General features: G+C 45.1%; 1 protein-coding gene across 4 annotated transcripts in view; it reads left to right on the plus strand.

Annotated features, from left to right (window-relative positions):
• Positions 1–7,911: 7,911 nt before the first annotated feature.
• Positions 7,912–22,543, plus strand: part of PI4KB (phosphatidylinositol 4-kinase beta) — a 33,324-nt gene continuing 18,692 nt past the window's right edge. The window contains exons 1-3 of one of the 4 annotated variants that reach the window (XM_033924230.1): positions 7,912–8,158; positions 10,130–11,081; positions 21,020–21,064. In XM_033924230.1, coding sequence (XP_033780121.1) covers positions 10,158–11,081; positions 21,020–21,064 — 969 coding nt within the window. In that variant the 5' untranslated portion in view covers positions 7,912–8,158; positions 10,130–10,157. Of the gene's footprint in view, positions 8,159–10,129; positions 11,082–21,019; positions 21,065–22,543 lie in introns of those variants that run through there. The other 3 variants (XM_033924232.1, XM_033924231.1, XM_033924233.1) reach the window with 3 other exon arrangements.

Genomic DNA, 22,543 nt, shown 5'->3' on the forward strand with positions numbered 1-22,543 from the left:
AGGGGGAAATGGGTAGGGCTCGGGCATGCCCAGTGGGGCCCGGGCACTGCACGTGCTCAGAGAGAGAGAGAGAGAGAAAAAAAAAAAATCTCTCTGAGCTATTGGAGAGCTTATCCGCAAATTGGGAGCTATTGGGACAACACCCCATATGTGGCTGACTCATCCTGCTTGTCCTAGGAGAACATTTTCACTGCTTTCCCACGTGCGGTTAGCACCTCTTTTTCCTGACCAGCGTCTTCTTTCAGTTTGTCCTGTTCCCATTTTAGAAGTGCCTGTACAGAGTCTCTGTGTCAGAGAGCTGTAGCAACTTGCCATGAGCCTCTTGTTAAGCCTTCTGTAGAAGTGGCCCAAAGAGTCCATTCCTTAGGAGCGCGACACAGAAATGGTTTCTGGTGTTAATCTGGTTTGCTGTTCACAGATAATTGTCCTTGAACTTTGTTAGTTCAGATGCAGGGGCTGCTACATTTTTGGGCCTCAGGGCTAACCAATATGGTGTTCTTCTTGCTATCATGGTAAAAATAGAAACAGTACTGGAAGGATCAACCAAATCAGTCTGAAAAAGGTTTAAGTGCAGACCCTTTCTCAGTTGTTTTCCTTGCCCTTTTCTCTTGCTTTTGTCAATTTCCGTTCCCAGTTCTGCTTCAGGGTGTATCCCAGCCCTCGCTCGCATTATGGGCTTGATTTTATATCAAGTTTCAAGTTTATTAGGTTTTAATATACCGACCATCAAATGAATATCTGGCCGGTTTACATTACAATAAAAATATAAATAAGAAAGAGGAGTTAATATATTCAATATTTAGAAGTACAAACAGTGTATATTAAAACATAAACAAGACAAACTTGATTGTGAGGGAAGAGGTTTATGGAAGGGTAAAGTTACATTGCTAAGAGAAAAGGGAGAAAGAGGGAATGGGAAAAAAAACATTTGGGTGGGGAAAAAGTCTTTTAGAAATAATTTTTGAAAGTTAAATAATTGAAAATAACTGAGAAGTAGATACTAAACTGAAATAAATGCATCACGGAATAGAAAAGTCTTTAGGCCTATCTTAAATTTATCCAGTTGTTGTTCGTCGCGAAGAGGTTGTGGTAAAGAGTTCCATAGCGTTGGAGCAGAGACGGAGAAATTTATTTTCCGTGTGTAGTAAAAATGTTTAATAGAGGGGATCAGAAGGAGATTTTGATTTGTGGATCTCAGAGTACGAGATGAACTTTGGGGGATGAGGAGTTTCGCCTCTGGCGAAAGTGGTTTACCGAAGCTTGTGTAGTGCTATCAGATAGGCAGGTCCATCAAAAGAAAGAAAATCCTAAGATTAGGTTGAAAGAGTCTTGGGATTTTATTCTTATGCAACTCAGGTCATCCTGGGCTCTGTCCTCACAGTATCGTCATCAAATCCCGACAAGCTTTGACCCAGAGGATCAGCTTTGCAATTGAAAAGCTGACAGGGTGGATTTAACATTTAAGAGTAGGTCACTCATAGATGCAAGGTAGCTGTCTCTCATGAAAGGCAAATAAATGTAGGAAGTAGAGAATGACAAGGGGACAATTTTTCCCCATCCCTGCATGAACTCAATTTCCCCATCCCGTTCCCGCAAGTTTTGTCACGGTCCCTATCCCTGCCCCATTCCTGTAAGCTCTGCCTTAACCGCAGAAGCCTCGAACACTTATGATTTTAAAGGGTTTGAGGCTTGCGCAGATGAGGACGGAGCTTAGGCATTGGTGAAATGAGGCATTATGACATCACAAGCTGAGCTCTAGAATGTTGCTACTTAGGATTTTAAAGGGTTTGAGGCAGATGAGGACGGAGCTTAGGCATTGGTGGAATGAGGCATTATGACATCACAGTTTGAGCTCTAGAATGTTGCTACTTAGGATTTTAAAGGGTTTGAGGAGTGTGTGGCGCAGTGGTTGGATCTACAGCCTCAGCACCCTGGGGTTGTGGGTTCAAACCCCGCGCTGCTCCTTGTGACCCTGGGCAAGTCACTTAATCCTCCATAGCCCCAGGTACGTTAGATAGATTGTGAGCCCACCGGGACAGAGAGGGAAAATGCTTGAGTACCTGATTGTAAAAACCGCTTAGATAACCTTGATAGGCGGTATATAAAATCCTAATAAACTTGAAACTTGTGCAGCTGAGGTCGGAGCTTGCTGGAATGGGGCAGGGAAGGAAAAGAACTTGCCGGGATGGGAAAATGAGTTCCCGTGGGGACGGGGAAAACTTTGTCCCCGTGTCATTCTCTAGCTCAAGGCCATGGTATTTTCAACATCCTGGTGTGTACATATTTGATTTTGGTTTTAGCGTTGCTTTCTGCCTTCTTAGAAAATCAAAAGGAGCAGAGATGGCCTGTAACTTTATGCACTCATCTCCAAAGTGGTTTGAAAGATGGCAGTTCTGAGTATTTTACACATGCTGAAGAATACAGCACTTCCTCCATTGTATGTTTTAGTAAAAGACAATGCTCTTAGCCTACTGTGAGCTTTTGAGAGATCTTGTGCAACCGAGGCCCCAGAGGGCGAGTGGGACTCCAAGCTCAGGGCCAGCAATGAAGTGCAAGGTATTCTATCACTGCGTATGGACTCGTAGCTGGATCCTGTTTACTAAAATGGGTTTTCCTGTGTGGTGTCTGTATTTTACTGCTCCACAAAGCTGGCTTTTGCCATCATAACATATACATTGCTTTCAGAGGATTCTTTGAGTCTGCTATAGCTGTGAACAACAGTAAAGCTTTGCATTTAACTATGTTTCTAAATATACTTTTGTAATAAAATTATTCATGACAACCCTGTTTTGTAACATTATTGGGAGCTGCGTGTTAATGGAGTGGTAGACATGAGTTTGCACTGTCGTGTGATATGTGGACACTAAATATATGGAAACAGTCTTATTATTTATTCAACAATGCTTACAAATTATTCAAAATGCTTCTATTAAATTAATAACAAAATCTAAAAAATTCGATCATGTGACACCACTCCTTAAAAAGGCTCATTGGCTTCCAGTCATACACAGAATTACACACAAATTATGTACTATTATCTTTAAAACATTAGAAAATAAGACTCCAGCATTTTTATTCAGACTACTTATTCCATATTCTGTTAAAAGAACTTTAAGATCTAGTGAACGGAATCTTTTATCAATTCCTACGTTAAAAGTAATCGGCACAAGAAGACAATTTATCTTCTCATGTACAGCTCCCCAGATCTGGAATGCGCTTCCTATGTTTTTACGGGAGGAGAAAGTGTTTGGGAAATTTAAAAGCGAATTAAAAACCTTCTTGTTTAAAGACGCATTTGCAAATTAATTAAATTTTATTATACAGTGTTACTCTAGTTAATTATTTTTTACTCATTTTTTAATTTCCTTATGTGTTTTCCCTTTATGTTCTTTCTTTACTATAAAAAATGTATTTCTCTTCCTCTTTCCCTTTGTTTTTGTTATAATTGATAAATTGTATGTAATGTTTTCGTTTTCTTATGTGTATATTTTATTGTACATCGCTTAGAAATCTGATTAAGCGATTCAACAAGCAACCTAATAAACTTGAAACTTGAAGATATGGAAACAAATTGGAGGAAGCCAAGAATACTGATTGCTGATTTGTAAATTCCCTGCTAGGTATGCTCTGCAGAGAAGCAGGTGAAGGACTCCTCAGGGGTGGCCATTTCTCAGTGGAAGTCAGGTGATGGGGAACCAGCTTGGTTTCTTATAAGCAGGTAGTGGTTGTGAATTTGAATTTGGAGCTTCTGCTGGAAATACAGTATATTGTAGGTAAACCTCTATTCTTGTGTAATTCCACACTATTCCTGAACTAATGGGTTATTTTTCCATTCTTGCCAGAGCTTGTAGGAAGCCTCATAACAGAGATGGCTAATCTCTCCCACCATAGTAAACTACTACTCCAAAAAAATGGATAAGAACCTCTTCAGAATCAAAATTATAAATACAGGTTCCACATGCAATTGACTTGTACCTTATCAAGAGGGAAAGACCTCAGCAGCCTGCTCCATGCACCGAATAGTCAATTCAAGCAATGGTTTCTTCAGCAGGACAGAATTTCCATCATAGGTCATAAAACCCTCACAACCACCCGAAAAAACTTTTTATAATAGTGTCTGTAACACCCAACTCTTTCAATCGGTGCTCTTATTTGCGAACAGATAAGTGCATTGTATTTTTTTGTTTCAACCATTCACCGATTGAAAGAGTTGGGTGTTACAGACACTATTATAAAAAGATTTTTCGGGTGGTTGTGAGGGTTTTATGACCTATGATGGAAATTCTGTCCTGCTGAAGAAACCATTGCTTGAATTGACTTTTCGGTGCATGGAGCAGGCTGCTGAGGTCTTTCCCTCTTGATAAGGTACAAGTCAATTGCATGTGGAACCTGTATTTATAATTTTAATCTCTCCCACCACCAACTGACACCCCCCCAGCACAGTTACTTACTATAACAGGTGTTATCTGGGTACAGCAGGCAGATATTCTCACAACCCACCCACCTCCCCTGGTTGGCTTAGTTTGCTTAACGAACTGAGGAGCCGTGAACCTATGTTGGGAAGCCACTCGTGCATGCGCGGTGCAAGGCTATTGCAGATGTTCTAAAAGTCTTAAAGTGGCTGTACCGGGGCTCTGTGGATGATGTCACCCACATGTGAGAATATCTGCCTGCTGTACTTGGATAACACCTGTTATGGTAAGTAACTGCTTTTCTGTACCTCTTCTTCAGAAAGACATGGCCTGTGCTTGCACATTGGTAACCCTGAGCTAGTTACTTTGGGCATGCAGTCTAACCTGCCCTGGTAGAAGAAAGTACTACTGTGGCAACCTGTGACTGTGCTTATGTAATAGAAAGTTGTTAGCTAATATCCTTTCTTCATGTTTTACTGTGGGCTAAGTAGGAAGTAACAGTTTATTCCTGAGGCGTTTTCCTTATGTGACTAGAGATGTGGGTAAAACTTGATCAATACAGAACTGACATCTGATGAGGTAAAGAGCGCATGACTGGTCTTCTGTTCACAGTGGCAGGGGATCAGACAATAAGTTCTATATTTATAGTAAAATAATACATGCCAGCCAGGGAGATAATTTTTAATCCCTGTATTGACTGGTTAAATCATATTTGAATAATAACTTTATTTTTTCTACACCGCCACAATCTTGCGACTTCTAGGCGGTTTACAGCGAAGAGAGCGGGACAATCAGCGAATTACAGAATACAGATGGCGAAGATGTCACTGAGCAGTCAGTGATTACAGAGTACAATTAGGGAGAAACATAATAACGACATGTTTACAGTGAAGAGTGCTAGACAACCAGCGAATTACAGAATATAAATAAGGAAGATATCACTGAGCAGTCGAGATGATGCGGTATATTATAATAACTAGTCTTTAAGCCCGTTACATTAACGGGTGCTAGAAAGCAGCCCCCTTTCCCTCTCCCCCTCCAGTTCCTCCCTGTCTCTCCATAGCCCCCCTTCTGTCTTCCCCCCCTAAGCAAAATGATCTGCCTCCCAGCACACCCCTCCCCCCCGAAGCAGCTCCCTTTCCCTCTACCCTGCCAATTCCTCCCTGACAGTGTCTCCGTGGTCCCCCTTCTGTCTCCCCTCCCAAGCAAAGCTGTCTGCCTCCCAGCACACCCCTCCCCCCAAAGCAGACCCCTTTCCCTCTACCCCTCCAATTCCTCCCTGACTGTCTCTCCGTGGCCCCCCATTTTTTCTCCCCCCCAAGCAAAGCTATCTACCTCCCAGCACACCCCTCCCCCAAAGCAGACCCCTTTCCCTCTGGCCCTCCAGTTCCTCCCTGACTGTGTCTCCATGGCCCCCCTTCTGTCTCCCCCCCAAGCAAAGCTGTCTGCCTCCAAGCACACCCCTCCCCCAAAGCAGGCCCCTTTCCCTCTCCAGTTCCTGTCTCTCTGTGGTCCCCCTTCTGTCTCCCCCCCAAGCAAAGCTGTCTGCCTCCAAGCACAGCCCTTCCCCAAAGCAGGCCCCTTTCCCTCTCCAGCTCCAGTTCCTCCCTGTCTCTCCGTGGCCCCCCTTCTGTCTCCCCCCCAAGCAAAGCTGTGTGCCTCCAAGCACACCCTTACCCCAAAGCAGGCCCCTTTCCCTCTTCCTTCTTCCCAGTTCCTCCCTGTCTCTTCGTGGCCCACGCGATTTTCTCTTCTCGCGGTCTGGCCAGCTCCCCTAGTCCCTTGCCACCGCCGCCACCCCCTTCCTTTCCCGCGGTCGACAAACCTCTTGCCTCCAGCAGCCGCTGCAGCACTGTAAACACGTTGCTTCGCGGCCTCTACTGCCCCAATTTGCTCTTCCATGTCCCTGATGACGTCATCAGAGAAACGGAAGAGCAAATGAAGGCAGTAGAGGCCGCGAAACAGCGTGTTTACAGTGCTGCGGCGGCTGCTGGAGGCAAGAGTTTTGTCGACTGCGGGTAGGGAAGGGAAGGGGGTGGCGGCGGCGGCAAAGGACTAAGGTAGCCGGCCAGACCGCGAGAAGGGTAGGCTGAGAGGAACCCGGGACCGTGGCAGAGGCTCGTTGCACAGTGTAAATACAGTTGCTCAGTGTGAGGCTTCCTTCGCTCTTCCGGGTCTGCATTCCGACTCCTCAATGCGCCAGCCTGAGCCGGCATAGGCGGTTGAGGGTGGAAGGTTGTGGTCGGAGTTGCTAGGCTGTGGTGACGTTGTAGGCGCGCATGCGCACTCGTATTTTCCTGACGGACCAGGGAACACATTTTTTTTAGTGCGCATGCGCGGCCTATCATTTTATTATATTAGATAATAACTTTATTCTTGTATACCGCCATACCCAGGGAGTTCTAGGCGGTTCACATCAATTAAACAAAGTTTAATAAGAAATTACAATAAACTAGATTTACAAGTAATGTAGATATTGAGGTGAGCATGAGGAGGGGAGTATATAAACTTAAGGTTTAGTTTAGAGTACAATTAGTGAGAAACATAAGGATATGTTACAGTGAAGAGGGCTGGACAAGCAGCCAATTTCAGAATACAAATGGCCAAGAAGTCACTGAACAGTCAGTGAATACTCGAGGGAGTGCAGAGGAGGACGACTAAACTGATAAAAGGTATGGAAAATTTTTCATACGCTGACAGGTTAAAAATGCTGGGGCTGTTCTCCCTGGAGAAGAGGAGACTTAGAGGGGACATGATAGAAACCTTCAAAATCCTTAAGGGCATAGAGAAAGTGAATAAGGACAGATTCTTCAAACTGTGGGGAACCACAAGCACTAGGGGTCACTCGGCGAAATTGAAAGGGGACAGGTTTGGAACAAATGCTAGGAAGTTCTTTTTTACCCAGAGGGTGGTGGACACATGGAACGCGCTTCCGGAGAATGTGATAGGCCAGAACTCTGTACAGGGTTTCAAGGAGGGTTTGGATAGGTTCCTGGAGGATAAGGGGTACAGATAGAACCTGAAGTAGGTTATAGGAGTGGTCAGAAACCACTTCACTGGTCGCAGACCTGATGGGCCGCCGCGGGAGCGGACCGCTGGGCGAGATGGACCTCGGTCTGACCCAGTGGAGGCAACTTCTTATGTTCTTATGAATACAGAATACAATTAGTGAGAATAGGCAATATCAACATGTTGAATAATAGTTTTTTTAAAAAAAGGGGGGGGATCTGACTAGGAGATAAATTTGTCGAACAGAGCTGGCTTAATTTCTAGGTCAACCTGGCTCCATTGATGTAATTGTCTAGCCAGGGCTGCTACTAAGTGAATGGCCGGAACTGATCTAGGTGAGAGCAAGGCAGCACGTGCAAACCTGGCCCTGACTCCAGAAAGCGGGCGGGGCCGCGACGCCTCCTCCGCTCACGTGACTTGCGCGCCTGCGGCCTTCGACGAGGCTCCGGCCCTCCCGCCCCGCCCTCCGGACGTGGCGTCCGAGGAGGCGGGGGGAAGTCCCGCCTCCTCGGCTACCATTTCCGGTGGGCGGGACGCGGCGGACGGAAAGACGGCAGCCTGAGGCCGCCGCCGGCGACGGGCACCCGCAGCGCAGGACCTGGGGGGTGGGAAGCCGGGACCGCGCCCCCCCCACCACCACCACCACCGTTTCCCCCGAAGGTTCCTGTGCAAAGCCTCTATCTTAGAAGAGCGGCGGGAGAAGCGGAACCCCGATGCCCCGAGCTAAGTCGGCGGAGGTGAGAGGGGGGGACGTTAATTTAGCGCCGGGGGGAGCGTTAATTTAGCGCCGAGACTCCCAGGCCCGGTCCCTGGGGCGGTGCAGGGTTGAACCTTTGAACCACTAGGCCGCTTCCCCTCCCCCGAGCTACCTCCAAATTAGCCTGTTGGGTTCCCTTCATTAAGGGGAAGCAGCGAGTGCAGCCAATTCATTAAAAAAACTTAAACTTATGGGGGCCATTGACATCTTTTTGTGATGATTAAACACCAGTTCCACCGTGAACAATAGAGAGGGGGAAGGGTTCTTATGATATTGTGATTATTAATAATAATAATGGGGAGGGGGGTGGGTTGGGGTTTATATATATACAATTGTTGTTTTTCTTGATAGATTTACAAGTGAGGTTTTCAAGAATTTGTATGGTTTTAATATGTACACTTGTTGAAAGATTAAAATGAATAAAGATTTAAAAAAAACCAAAAACTTACACGCTTAAAACCCAGCTGCAGGCCTCCGGTGCAAGTTAGTGGGGCAGGGGAGACCTTGACGTTGGACAGTAATTGCCCCGGCTACCCTTTGCTGTAATCGGATGGGGCCTCGGGGGGGGAAAAGCCGTGCGTCCTTCGAAACCCTTCGCGGGGCCACGTTTTGGGATGTGGAGGTACTCGGAGGGCCTCAGGGAAACAAGAAAACAAAAAAAAAACTGTGGAGACAGATGTTCTGGAGGTAATTGGTTACCTGCTGACCTACGAGAACATGAAAATACAGCGGTAAAAATCCAACCGGACTCTACGCGGTCCGTGTTTCGGCGAACGCGCCTTCTTCAGGGGGTCCAGTGGTTTGCAACCTCGCATATAAAGAATTGGACTGGAAACGGTCTGTTGTCTTTAAACGTGTGAGCAAAGAACACGCAGACAAGCTGAAGCGGCAAAAAAAAAAAAAAAAATGCAATAGAGGAAGGCGTGTTTGCCGAAACACGGACCGTGTAGGGTCCGGTTGGAATTTTATCACTGTATTTTTTTTATTATTGTACTTTTTTTCATTGAATTTTCATGTTTTTATGTGTCGGTGTATAATAAACTATCTCCAGAACATCTATATCCACAGTTTTTTTGTTTTCATCGGTGCATTGTTTTCACTGTGGATCATTGGGTCTCCCCATTTTTCTTTATTAAAGAAATGACAATTTTGCATGAGGTAAAACTCTCTCTATAGTTTATAAATCTTTCCTTTTGGTTAAGTCTTAATAATAATAGCTAAAGCGACATCTGATCAAGAAACGGTTTTATTTTACTTTTGTGATTATAATAAAACGTACTGAGGGACTCAAAAATAGTACCTGGTGGGCCGCAAATTTGAGACTACTGTTCTAAACTGAGTCAAGAAAAATGCTTTCACACCCATCGGTTATTTCCATTTGTAAAAAACTTGGCTTTAATGGCAAGGTTTGAGCTTCCATTATAATGTCCTGATCCAGTTGCACATCTAGGATTTTCAGTGGTAAGGTTACCTTATGAACTATTAAATGAGTATGAGATGACTATGCCCCCGACCAAAGAAATTGGTTTAATGTGGTTCGATTTTCAATTTGTATGCACCAGGCCATTGTACAGTGCTATGAACAGTCTGTACTTGAGGATGTATTTAGTAGAGCAATATCATTTGCATATATCAAAAATTTAGCTTTGGAAATCTTCAACTGGTTCCTAACACATGTGGACAAGGGTGATCCTTGAGGGATCCCACATGGTGGTTTCTTTCATTATATTTTCTCTAAGAACAAAGTCTTAAAAATCCTCCAAGCTATCCTAAAATATTTCCTGTAATTCCTATTTTACTCCCAGGCCAAAGCCCAAAGAAGCCTCAGATAGTAAGAGTGAAGGGGATCTTGTTAGATCGAGACACCCTTTCTACTTTCTTAGAATTGTTTTCCTATTTATTGAGAGGTGTTTCACAGATGTTTTTTCCCACTTCTGTTGTGTTTTTCCAGCCTCCCAGTGTGTGGCAGTGCCACTGAGATGGGTGACACAGTGGTGGAACCAGTCCCTGATCAGCCTGTGGACCGTCTGCCAAGTCTATGCCCTCAAGAAAATGGAGGTACTGCTTTGGACATCATCACAGAGGGTGTAGGGGAGCTCACCCTAGTGATTGACCCCGAGGTGGCTAAGAAGGCCTGTGAAGAGGTTCTGGAGAAGGTGAAGTTGCTGCATGGCACCTCCACTGAGAGCTTGGACAAGGTCGATGGCAGTGAAACCACAGAGAGCATCACGCTGGAGAACGGAGACATTGCAACCAGAAGCAATAGTGTAAAAACAGAGGCTTCTTCCAAAATCCAAGAGGAAGATGAATCTGTCATGGACATAAACACGGTGAAAAATGCTCGCAGGCGGCAAAAGAACAATTCAGCTAAGCAGTCCTGGCTTCTGCGACTCTTTGAGTCCAAACTCTTTGACATCTCAATGGCCATTTCGTATCTGTACAATTCCAAGGAACCTGGGGTGCAGGCCTACATTGGAAACCGACTGTTTTGCTTCAAGAATGAGGAGGTGGACTTCTACCTGCCTCAGCTGCTAAATATGTACATCCACATGGACGAGGATGTAGGTGATGCTATTAAACCCTACATTGTGCACCGCTGTCGGCAGAGTATCAACTTCTCCCTGCAGTGTGCCTGGCTTCTGGGCGCGTATTCCTCCGACATGCACATTTCCACTCAGCGGCACTCCCGGGGGACCAAACTGCGGAAGCTCATCCTCTCTGATGAACTGAAGCCAGCCCAGAAAAGGCGTGAGCTGCCCGTGCTGGGCCCTGCCCCTGATGTGGGACTCTCTCCTTCTAAACGAACTCACCAGAGATCCAAGTCTGATGCCACTGTCAGCATCAGCCTGAGCAGTAACCTAAAGCGCACTTCCAGCAACCCTAAGGTGGAGAATGAGGAGGAGGTAATGTAGGTCTGAGGGAGGGAGGGGGGCAGCAGAGGCTTCCTGGACATCCTCTGCTTTTTACTAAATGGGATTCCAGGTCACTTTTAAGCAGAGAGCAGGCTTCTGGGGTGGTATCTGAGTGCATAAAAGTAAGCTGCTTATTGTGCTGTGCCTAGGAAAAATGCTTTATCTCTCTCTGTTTCCTGTGGGGTACTGTGACTGCCAGTTTCACTTGTGCTTTTGTGTTTGTAAGACAATGATAACTTGGGGACAGGGAGAGGTGGTTAATGTCTGCGTATGGCATGAAGAAATAGAAGAGGCCAAAGAAATACCCACCAAAAGTGACCATCGGGATTTGCTACACCCGCTTCTCTCTGTTCTCAACATGCTGCTTTGCTTGTCCTTTCTCTCTCCTGGGTAATTCATATGTTGCTCCTTTACTGAGATGAATGTGCAGAGGGGTCCCCTGCAAAATCTGTTTCCATCTCTGATGAGGTGGTGCAGGTGAGAAGGAAGTGGTCAGACTCCACAGCAAATGCCAGCTGTCTGCCATGCTCTGATAGAAGAGATGTCGTCCAGGACGTCGCACGCAGGATTTCGGACTGCCGCAAGCTCCCCGTGTTCTAGAAGGAAGTGGCAGCAGGAGTGCAGTGTCTGGGTTAGCTCAGGGTCTTTTCTGCAGTACAACAGAAAGTCAGACTAAATAGATGACTTTCACGTAAGAGAGGTAGATTGTGACCTGCCTCGGGGATGTGTGCTGGCACTGGTGCTGTTCAAGGTATTTACTAACCATTTGGACAAAGGAGCAGCAAGAGAGATGACACAAATATTGTTTTTGAGGATTTTGTAACCACCTTTATGAAGTGATTCACCCAAGGCAGTATAAAGCATGATGCATTGTGTTAAAAGCGTAACATTAGTAACATGACCAAATGTCATTAAAAAGCACATTTAAACTAGTGAGGGGCATCCAAACGGCTGCTGAATTTAATATGTACGAGTTCAGTGATGTGTGTAGACAGAGAAGATCCAGTTACAGGTGCACAATACAGGGCTCCGGATCAACAATTGCCACCTAGGAAAAAGATCTGGGAGTTGCAGTGGAGTGGACATGTTCAAGTTCTCAGCTTGATGGTTTTAAAAAGCAAAGCAGAGTTTAAAACTATCAGCTCACTAGGGGGATAGAGCAGCTTTCTTATGAAGAGAAGCTAAGGAGGTTGGGACTCTTCAGCTTGGAAAAAAAGACACCCGAGAGAGGATGTTTACTCAGCCTCTAATCTTAGGAATCTGATATTAGAGGCATTTAACAGAAATGGGGAACCTTGGAGAATTAGGAACCCAAATTCAGTAATTAGAAAGCTTAATATTACATAGTAGATGATGGCAGATAAAGACCCAAATATCATCCAGTCTGCCCAGCAGTTACACTCGCTGTCAGTTCATGATTAAGCCAATAATGTATAAAATACTGGACTCTAGACACTTTTACCATTTTTAGATCAGGGACTGCGAAAGTCCACCTGGTACACTGTCCTCGCATTTTGCCAGGGCTGTGGAGTCGGTTCACCAACCTTCGGATTCCTGTTTTTCTACAGTCTGGCTCCAACTTCTACTAATAGTAAGCTTTTTCTCTTATTGGTGAATATAACTTATATTTTACCAGTATATATATCTAAGTAGAAAATTACACATTTACCATATTATAATGGTTTGTTTGTTTTTTATTTTGAAGCTGAAGAAATCTACATTTTTACTGATTCCACCCAAAATTGCTTCCAGTGCCACAGCCCTGGTTTCAGCTGCTGGAGTAGCTTTCAAAGCCCATCCTAATCTGTCTTGTGATACAGGGCAGTGCTTCTCAACTCAGTCCTGGAGTACCCCCTTGCCAGTCAGGTTTTCAAGATGTCCCCAATGAATATGCGTGAAAGACATTTGCATATAATGGAGGCAGTGTATGGCAAGGGGGTACTCCAGGACCGAGTTGACAAACACCGATACAGGGGACACAGACTAGAAGTCTGCCTTGCGCTGACCTTGGTTCCTCACAGCAGAGGTCCCCATCTAAAGCTCACTCAACACATCAAAACACATGCATATTTTATACCATTCACTTTCTAATTAGAAATCTTCTATTCATCTGAGGCATTTCATCACCATTTTTTGTCTCCACGTGGGTGGGTTTAAGAATCTGGGTAGAGAATGACACCGCAACAAATTTGTTCCCATCCCCTCAAGCTCTGTCCTCATATGCACAAGCCTCAAACACTTAATGATTTTAAAGCATTTGAGGCTTGTGCAGATGAGGACAGAATTCACAGTGACGGGAATGGACATAGATCCCGCCGAGACGAGGACAAATCTGTCCTCTTGTCTTTCTCTAAATCTCAATTCCCCCATCCCCGGAGATTATTTGAGAAACTGCTTCTCTGGGGTGCTTAAGCTCCTTGGTCTTAAAGTTGGTATCTAGATTGTATTATTTTACTGGTAGCGCTTCTTTGGTAAATGAGACGTTGGAAGAAGGGTTGCATTGCAGAAACAGGATAGCTTGGATCGTTCCTCCTTTCTGGTCAGCTTTCAAGATAATGTTACTTAGAGAGAACCCTCCCTGCTTTCATTTGTGGCTTACGGATGTAAGAGTTTGATTTTTAAGTTTTACTTCATATGCAAAGATGGCTTTTTTTTTAATGTGCAAAATATTCTGCTGTTCCCAGATGTGCTTTGTTCCACTCGGCTAAGAGGAGGACTCTTCATTGGAAATTTTTGGGTATTATTCCAGGGAGCTACGTTTTAGTTCAAGTCCTCCTGCAAGAGCCCATTTGCTTATTCTGGAAATCGCTGGTATAATGGGCTGGTTATTAATGCCTGAAAAGTGAGGGGGTGTTGGATGCACTAAGATGGTTGCTTTCTGATTCCTTATTCTGGGAATCACTGGTTACTAACACTCGAGATGTAAGGGGGACATGAAGTACATTAAAATGGGCCCTGTCTGCTGCTTCATTCTAAGAATAGCTGGTATAATGGGCTGGTTATTAACTAGATGTGAGGGAGGTGTCAGATTTTCTAAGATGGGTGCTATCTCACTCCATAGTCTGGGAATTTGTGGTTATTAATTCTTGACATGCGAGGAGGGCTTCAGATACACTAAGATGGGTGCAGTTCCTCTGTAGAAGGTGTCTTCCAATTACATTTTGGGGGGTTATTTACATTTTGATCTTTCTCACTTCTCCATTGTGTAAGAGTTAATATTTGTGGTATTAATTTGAGTGTTCGTGTCTTTTCTTAGACTAAATTTTTGAAATTCTTAAATTTAGGGGAAAAAAGAGACTTGGACAACTTCAGGAAGAAAAGCCAGGTACATTTCAGAAAAGTGCAGTTATCTTTGGGGGTGAGAGCTATGGAATGGATCTTCTCCTTGTGACCTGAATGAGCCACAGTCAGAGCTTAGAGAGTTGCATGGGAACAGGGTTGATAGGAAATCTGCTGGGATAGAAGTACCTTTTGTGGGGTCCCCACGGGGAATGTACCTGCCTCCGGGCCACCTCCAAGATGTCCAAGTACTGGCTCCTCCACCCTTTTTCATAATTCAGGCAGCCACACTTGTGCTGACCTGGAAGCCTTGCATCAGAAGAATGGCTTCCGGGTCAGTTAGCTTAGCAGGGTTTAAAAAAGGTTTGGCTAATTTCCTAAAAGAGAAGTCCATAGGCCATTACTGAGATGGCTTGGGGAAATCCACTGTTTATTCCTGGGATAAGCAGCCTAAAATCTGTTTTACTACTTGGGATCTAGCTAGGGACTTGGGACCTGCATTGGCCACTGTTGGAAACAGGATACTGGGATTGGATGACTTCCTGAAGGTGAAGGGGATTGAAGGATACAGATAGAGGGTAACTATACAGGACACTAAATGAATAGGGAATACACGATTTAGGTAAAGGATCACTTACAGGTCATGGACCCCCTGGTCTGACCCGGCAGAGGCAATGCGTATGTTCTTATGGGCTTGATGGACCTTTGGTCTTTCCAAATATGGCAATTCTTGTGTTTTTGACTAGATAGCAGGATTAATTAAACATGCTGATCTCTTCCAACTTCTAACAGTTGTACTTTTTTATGCTAAGGAGGGGCCGTACTTGCTCAGAACTTGACCTGAGTTCTGTCCCAGCACTCTCTGGCACCCCGTTTGTATGCCTGAGTAATCCTGCTGTCTGTAGAGAGCGAGAGTATTTCTATATTTACATCAGAGGCTGCGACAGAGACCCATTTACAAAGTATGCATTCTTCCCAATTAATATTTCCAAATGAATAGTGTCTTTGCTTATTTGTAACTGGGTCTCTGCCAGAGCCTCTGATGTACTTCAGTAGCATAATGAAATGAAATAACTATATCTGAAATTTATGGGGCTGGGTGAGGATGGAAGAGATTACTTTCAGGGGTGGGTTCGATTTCAGTCCCTGTGCAACTCTCTGTTGGAGATGAGATGTTTTGCCCATTGGCACTGGGCATGTTCTCGGGTAGGGGCATGTTTAAGCAGGGGGTTGATTTGGAGTTGGTGCGGGTGCACACAAGCAAAGTTAATAAATGCATTGTATGACTATTTAAGAAATTGATGATTTAATGCATTTAGCTTTTCTCTTGGTCTGTTTCATGTTGCTTTGTACATATGGGTCTGTTGCCTCAGTGATTTTTTTCTTTTAAGAAAATAATCTGTAAATAGCTAATGCCAAATCGATCCATCCAACCTGCCCAAATTTTATTGCTCTGCAAATGTTGTAAAGCCAAGTTTCCTGGCTTCCCGTCTGCTGCTTCTGTGGTTTTTGGGTTTTTACTTAGGCTGCTTTGTGCCACTTTTGTGTGCTTTTCCCCCCACTTCTCTTATCAAAGTAGTATACAATACAGTTGTCATAGTATACATTAAAAAAAACCCCTACAATTAATAAATTAGAACAGAAAAACAAACAAGTTTCAAGTTTTATTAAATTTTGTTATGTACGCAATGTCAAATTCCTCAATGCGTATAACATTTTAAAAAAATGGGGAGCGAAACAAGACTCTCTTATACAATTACATTGAAATTCTATACATTCTAATACATGACTGGTACGGAAGGTGAAGGGGATGAACTACAATCTTTAAAGAAAGAAAGGAAACATTTAGGGGGGAACAGATATGGTGGGTAACACACAAAAAAAAAAGATAAATTTATGATCTACGCATAAATCTGATTAAGATCTAAGAAATTTGGTGATTTGTAAATTATGTTATCTATTTTTCAAAGGCGTCCTTGAACAAGAAACTTTTTAAGGAACGCCTAAACATTGTTTAAGGACCAAGACAAGATGAGACTAAAAGCACAGGCCACCCAGGAGCTTTGTCATCAGCCCTCCCTAAGGTACACTGGGAGCGAATTCCAGAGAAAGTCTACCTTTCCCTAAACAGCATCCTTTCTCATACCCTCTGACCTATCAAAAAGGCAGTAAATAAATGGAGCCCATAAATCTGTGAGATAGGAATGGTTCCTGAAATACCCGATGTGTCAATAGATTTTGAACCGATTCACGGGAAACCGGTGCTGGCTTGTAAATGGAGTCGTGTGATCGGATGGCGTATGTTACTGAGTTTTCTGTGGTCTCTGACTATGTCTTGCTAGTTGAGGATCTTTTCCTTTACCGTTCTCTCGGTTGAAACGGGCAGCCTCTTCCTTTTCCATGTGAGGTCATGGGGGTCCTGAGGAATTAGGAGGAGAAACTTTGGGTGTTTGGGGATTTAAGTTTTCAACCGCAGCATTATAGTTGAAAAATTCAGGTATTTAAAATGGCCTGTGCATGTGCAATACAGTGGAAGCACTCAATTTCGAATGGCTGGGAGGGGGATTCAGTTCTCTATTTGCATGCACTGCTTTCATTGTATGCTAATAGATCTCATGCATATTCATTGGGGAAATCCTGAAAACCCGACTGGATTGCGGCCCTCGAGGACCGACATTGGACACCCCTGTGCTAGATGTTTTTCATTTTTTTAAAGACAAATTTGCATGCGAGGCAGAAATCTTTTCAGGCTTAGGCAGTCGATATCCCTCTTATCTTGTGGTATAAATAAGTCACGCGCCCCACTTTTGGTTTCACATATTCGTGCGTGAAAAGTCTCCGCGGGGAACCTGGAGAGTTTATTGAGCAGGTTTTTGCAATTTCAGATTCCTCGGTTATGAATGTGTCGCATAAAGAGCTGTCACAGAGGTCTTTCATGCAGGATGGGGGAGGGCTTGTCACACAGGTGGTTCTCTACATAAATCGGGATATTAGCTCACACAGAGAGAATGACACAGGGACAGAATTTGTCGCCGTCCCCGCAGATAACCACGGGACACCATCCCCATAGAAACATAGAAAGATGACGGCAGATAAGGGCTACAGCCCATCAAGTCTGCCCACACTATTGACCCACCCTTTTAAGTCTACTGACCCCCTTAAGTATAATTGTAATTATACTGTCACTCTACTGACCCTCTCTTTCAAGTCTATATCCTAGTGACCCTATCCCTTGGCATGACCCTCGTAGGGATCACACATAGGTATCCCATTTGTTCTTGAAGTTTGGGATGCTGCATGCCTCAATCACCTGCACTGGAAGCTTGTTCCAATGCTCAATCACTCTCTCCGTGAAGAAGTACTTCCTGGCGTCTCCACGAAACTTCCCTCCCCTGAGTTTGAGCGGATGTCCTCTTGTGGTCGAGGGTCCCCTGAGAAGAAAGATATCATCTTCCACCTCGACCCGTCCCGTGATGTACTTAAGTGTCTCAATCATGTCTCCCCTCTCCCTACGCTCCTCCATGTCATTCTTTAAGAAGAGGCTGAAGAATCGGAGTAGGAATGGGCACAACCACTGACCCTTGCGTTGAAGAATGCTGGCATAGGAGGACTGAGATAGGATAGACACTAAAGAATGACACAGGATGGTTTCCCATGGGGACGGCGACAAAACAGTTCTGTCCCAGATCCTGAACCATCAGACCTCTGCTTCCTCACAGAAGACTTGCGTGTCTCAGAACCCGGCTCCCCTCTATTAACACTACAGCAAAAGCTCTTGGTGCTGTGTAACTGAGAGCGTTTGCTGTTTCTGCATAATCTGTGCCAGTGTTTAAAAAGGCAAAGACCTAGGCGCTGTCCTGCCCTACTGATGCGGATCACTTCTATAGCATTGACACGCGTACATTAAACATGTCAGATACAATCCCTGCTCAACAGAGCTTACAATCTAATCAACAAACAGGGGGGGCAGGGAATTTCTTAGAGGGAATGATGAAACAGACAGAAAGGGGACAGGTTTAGAACAAATGCTAGGAAGTTCTTTTTTACCCAGAGGGTGGTGGACACATGGAACGCGCTTCCGGAGGATGTGATAGGCCAGAACTCTGTACAAGGGTTCAAGGAGGGTTTGGATAGGTTCCTGGAGGATAAGGGGATAGAGGGGTACAGATAGAACCTGAGGTAGGTTATAGAAGTGGTCAGAAACCACTTCACAGGTCGCGGACCTGATGGGCCACCGCGGGAGCGGACCGCTGGGCGAGATGGACCTCTGGTCTGACCCAGTGGAGGCAACTTCTTATGTTCTTACTTTTATAAGCGAGTGGGAGCTAAGAGTTAAAAGCAGCCTTGAAAAGGCGGTCTTTTAGCCTAGATTTGCATACTGCCAGAGGCTGAGGCCTAGATTCTCAAAACTTAAAATGTTGCCTTTAAACGCAGTCGCTAAACGTGCATGTATTCTAGCGGCGGATTCTCAAAAACGGCTTACCGTGGTCTTTTCCGAGCATCCTAGCAATCTCCAATTCAATGGGCTCGTCGATATTTAAATGAGCACTCTGGTCGATTTTTCATTATTGAGTGATTGTCCAAGCACGGCGTCGGCTTTCGGTGAGCAAAAAAATCAGCGACTGGTCCAGGGGTGCTGGTACTGTGCCAGCACACTGAACGGAGCTTCTCTGGCGTGAAACAAAAATAACATGATTCACATAGATTTTAGTCTCTCTCTTTTTTGGGAGGGGGTGGACAAAAGCATGCTTCTTGAGCGAGTGTATTATAGGCGTGTCTTATGTGTTCCTGGCTGTGGTTCATGATAAAATTTTACATTAAAAACAAATTACAAAGATTTACAATAAATTATAGTAGTTTGGGGGGGGAGAGAAAAGGCATGCCTTACGCTTGTTGAAAGCAACCGTTGCATCTCCCCTGTCTTCCCTTCCCCTTCATCCAATATCTCTGGCATGCCTACGATTGACACACCGCCCTTGATATCTACCCATACCGTCCATGGGCGCAGCCATAGGACGTCGTGGCGTATTCTGTGCTTGTGCCAATTTGCTATCACCAGCAACTCATCTCATGAAAATTTAGCGAACCTTTGCTACTCTCCGCCAACCTCATTTGCATAGGCAGTTGTGGTGTTTTGTTTTTTTTTTAAGAATGATTCGCCTTTTTGAAATCGTGACAATAACGGCTGTGACAGCGGCCCATTGGTTTTTACCGCAAAGTTTTGAGAATCTAGCCCTGAGCGTGAAGTACTGACTCGGGCAGTCTGTTCCAGGTGTACGGTGCAGCAAGATTGTCTGGCGTCGAGGATAGTAGAGGAGAATGGTACAGATAAGACAGATTTGTCCAATGAATGGAATTCCCAGGGAAGGAGTATAATGAGAGAGAAGAGAGATACCGAGGAGTAGCAGGTTGAATAATTAAAAACTGACATTTCCTTCCCTTAAAGCAGGGATGTCAAAGTCCCTCCTCGAGGGCCGCAATCCAGTCAGGTTTTCAGGATTTCCCCAATGACTATGCATGAGATCTATTAGCATACAATGAAAGCAGTGCATGCAAATAGATCTCATGCATAGTCATTGGGGAAATCCTGAAAACCCGAGTGGCTTGCGGCCTTCGAGGAGGGACTTTGACACCCCTGCCTTAAGGGTAAAAGTAGAACTTTTTCGAGAGATTCAGCCACTTTTTCAAACTAACTGAGCTCTGGAATGAGTTACCGCTTTCACTTAGAAGTCAAGACCCCTTTGTTTTATTTTGGAAAGTTCTGAAAGCCATTCTAGATTACATTCTTCTTCCATATTTATGTACTATACTTGCATTATTGTAAACCGAGTCGAAGACCCGGTCTATAAAATTAAGTTTTAGTTTAAATGCTCTTGTAAGTCAGTTTGAACATGCTCTCATTCTGTGTACCGGAAACGTGGTAGAAAGCATTGCTCTGTTGTTCTCTGCCGTCGCCCTTCTCTGATATCTGCTGAGGGTCAAAGTGGAGAAGTGCTGTGATGTTGATGTGTGTTTCCTCGTATGTTTCAAAGGAATACTTGGAGGCCACCTGCTGTGCATTTTGGGCAGTCAGATTGTACAGCGTGACTAGCTGTAGGCTGGAACTAGCAAAGGCTAGAATTTTGTCGGCTAAACTTGTTCACCAAAGGAAGTTCTCGGCATGGATACTGCAGAAAATCCAAATCCACAGACTTAATGTCCACAAGCATTCCCAGCTGTGGGTTCAAACTCCAGCGCCATATGATCAAACATAATGAGGTGGTGCAAGACCAGGGGCCCCTGGACCTCCCAGTCCTTGGTATGTCTGCGGCTGGACTCCAGTGAGTGCCGGTGTCCCGGGACACGAGGTGGAATTTCACCAGTCTCTGACTATGGGAGTGAGAGAGAAGATGAACTGCGAGACATTAGAAGGATGTGTGGGTAGAGGGCTAAAATGACTTGTTTTCTAGACTTCTTTAAGAGATTTGGGGGTGGGGCAGCAGTTTGCTGAGAGCGGAGGCAGAGAGCATGGAGTCGCAATGAATTGGAAAGCTTTTCTCTAGTTTTAGTGAGTGAAAATGATTTTTAAAACATTTTACATAAAAAGTGGAGCTTAACTGTTCACTTTTTCTTTCCCCCCTTGCTTTATTTTCTCTATTCTCCTTTCCCAGGAGCTTTCATCAAGTTCGGAAAGTCTCAGTAAATCGTTCTCTTCTGTAAGTCTCCAGCTTTGTTGTCCTGACTGGGTGGCTGGCTTCCTCTCTCTTAGCAGCATTTCCTCCTGATCCCTTCCAGTACAGAGCCAGCTGGGTCCTCTCCTGGCTCCCAAAGGGCTCTGTATATTCTAGTGATCGCCAAGCTGCCGCCCCACCATCCATCCCACTGTCCTAATCTTAACCTGGAATGGGCAGGACTCCGTCGCCATGATGCTGCATGTTTGGAGCATTGTCATGGAATTGACCAGTCCCCAGGGAACATAGATCGGTGGCTGCAGCCCTTCTGTTCCCATCTCTATCACAATGCTTTCATGTCACCCTAGGATTTGGAAGGGGATAGTGACAGTACAGGGCACTGGGCCACATCTCCCTCTCCCCCACCCCCCCCTTAGGGTCCAAATGTTGCACTTTGTACAAATGACATCTTCCAAACTTTGTACTATGCAGCAGAGCAGCGTCAGGCAAAGCATTGGCATGGGGGGGGGGGGGATTGTGGGGGAAGGGGGAACTTAAGGGTTGAGATTCTAGAGAGGTTTATAAAAGGTACCTCATGGAAGGAAGGATGGGGGGGATTAAGGGTGGCAGAATAGGTGATTGAGGGAATGCCCCAAATGGGGTGGGAGGGGGACACAAGGGAAAAGGTACCTCATGGAAGGAAGGATGGGGGGGATAAAGAGTGGCAGAGGGAATGCCCCAAATGGGGTGGGAGGGGGGACACAAGGGAAAAGTATCTGGAGAGGAGCGAGGGGATTGGAGAAGGGACTGCTGGGTCAAAATGGAGGCTTCAGGTTAGGAGTGGGGGGGACCATAGGGAAAAGTTTCTGGAGAGCATGAAGGTCTTGAAGGGCCTGCGGGGTGTGACTGGAAGGGGCCAGGAGAGAAGCAGAAGTATCGGGGCTGAGTAGAATGAGCAAGGGGGCTCTGAGGGGTGGAGGCGGGTTCGGAGATGGTGCTAGAAGCATCACCCAGAGATGGAGATGATGGTGTGGCGTATGCGTGAGGTTTGAAGGTGGCCTGTAGAGAGAGAGCGAATCAGAGGGGCTGTGAGGTGTGAGGAGAGCCTTTTTCTCTGCCCGTCCTGCCTGAGATTCTCTCTCCCCTTCCTTGAAAAAAAGGGCTAAAGAAATTGGACACAATGAATAGAGGAAATGCTGCTCCTTTGCCATGTAGACGCATCTAGTTTGCCTTCCAAAATCACCTTGTGTTTCTTGGAAAATCAGTCTCTCAGCTGTGCTACTGTGTTTCTGTACTTATTTGAAATCGCTGGCAATCTCTTAATTTGTAATGTCTAGCAAATTGTGTATTAAAGTAAGCTTCTGATTAGCATCCAGGAGACATGGATTCCTGGTTCCTTCTCAGATGGTCTGTGAGTGGATTGGCATACAGACATGTCTCTTTGGTTTAACAAGATGGTTGCATTATGTTAGCTGGAGGAAGAACAGGGAACAAACAATCTGTTCAAGCACTTTACATGTAGGT

This window comes from Geotrypetes seraphini, chromosome 16 (genome assembly GCF_902459505.1).
Source record: "Geotrypetes seraphini chromosome 16, aGeoSer1.1, whole genome shotgun sequence".
In the NCBI taxonomy this organism is placed as follows: domain Eukaryota; kingdom Metazoa; phylum Chordata; class Amphibia; order Gymnophiona; family Dermophiidae; genus Geotrypetes; species Geotrypetes seraphini.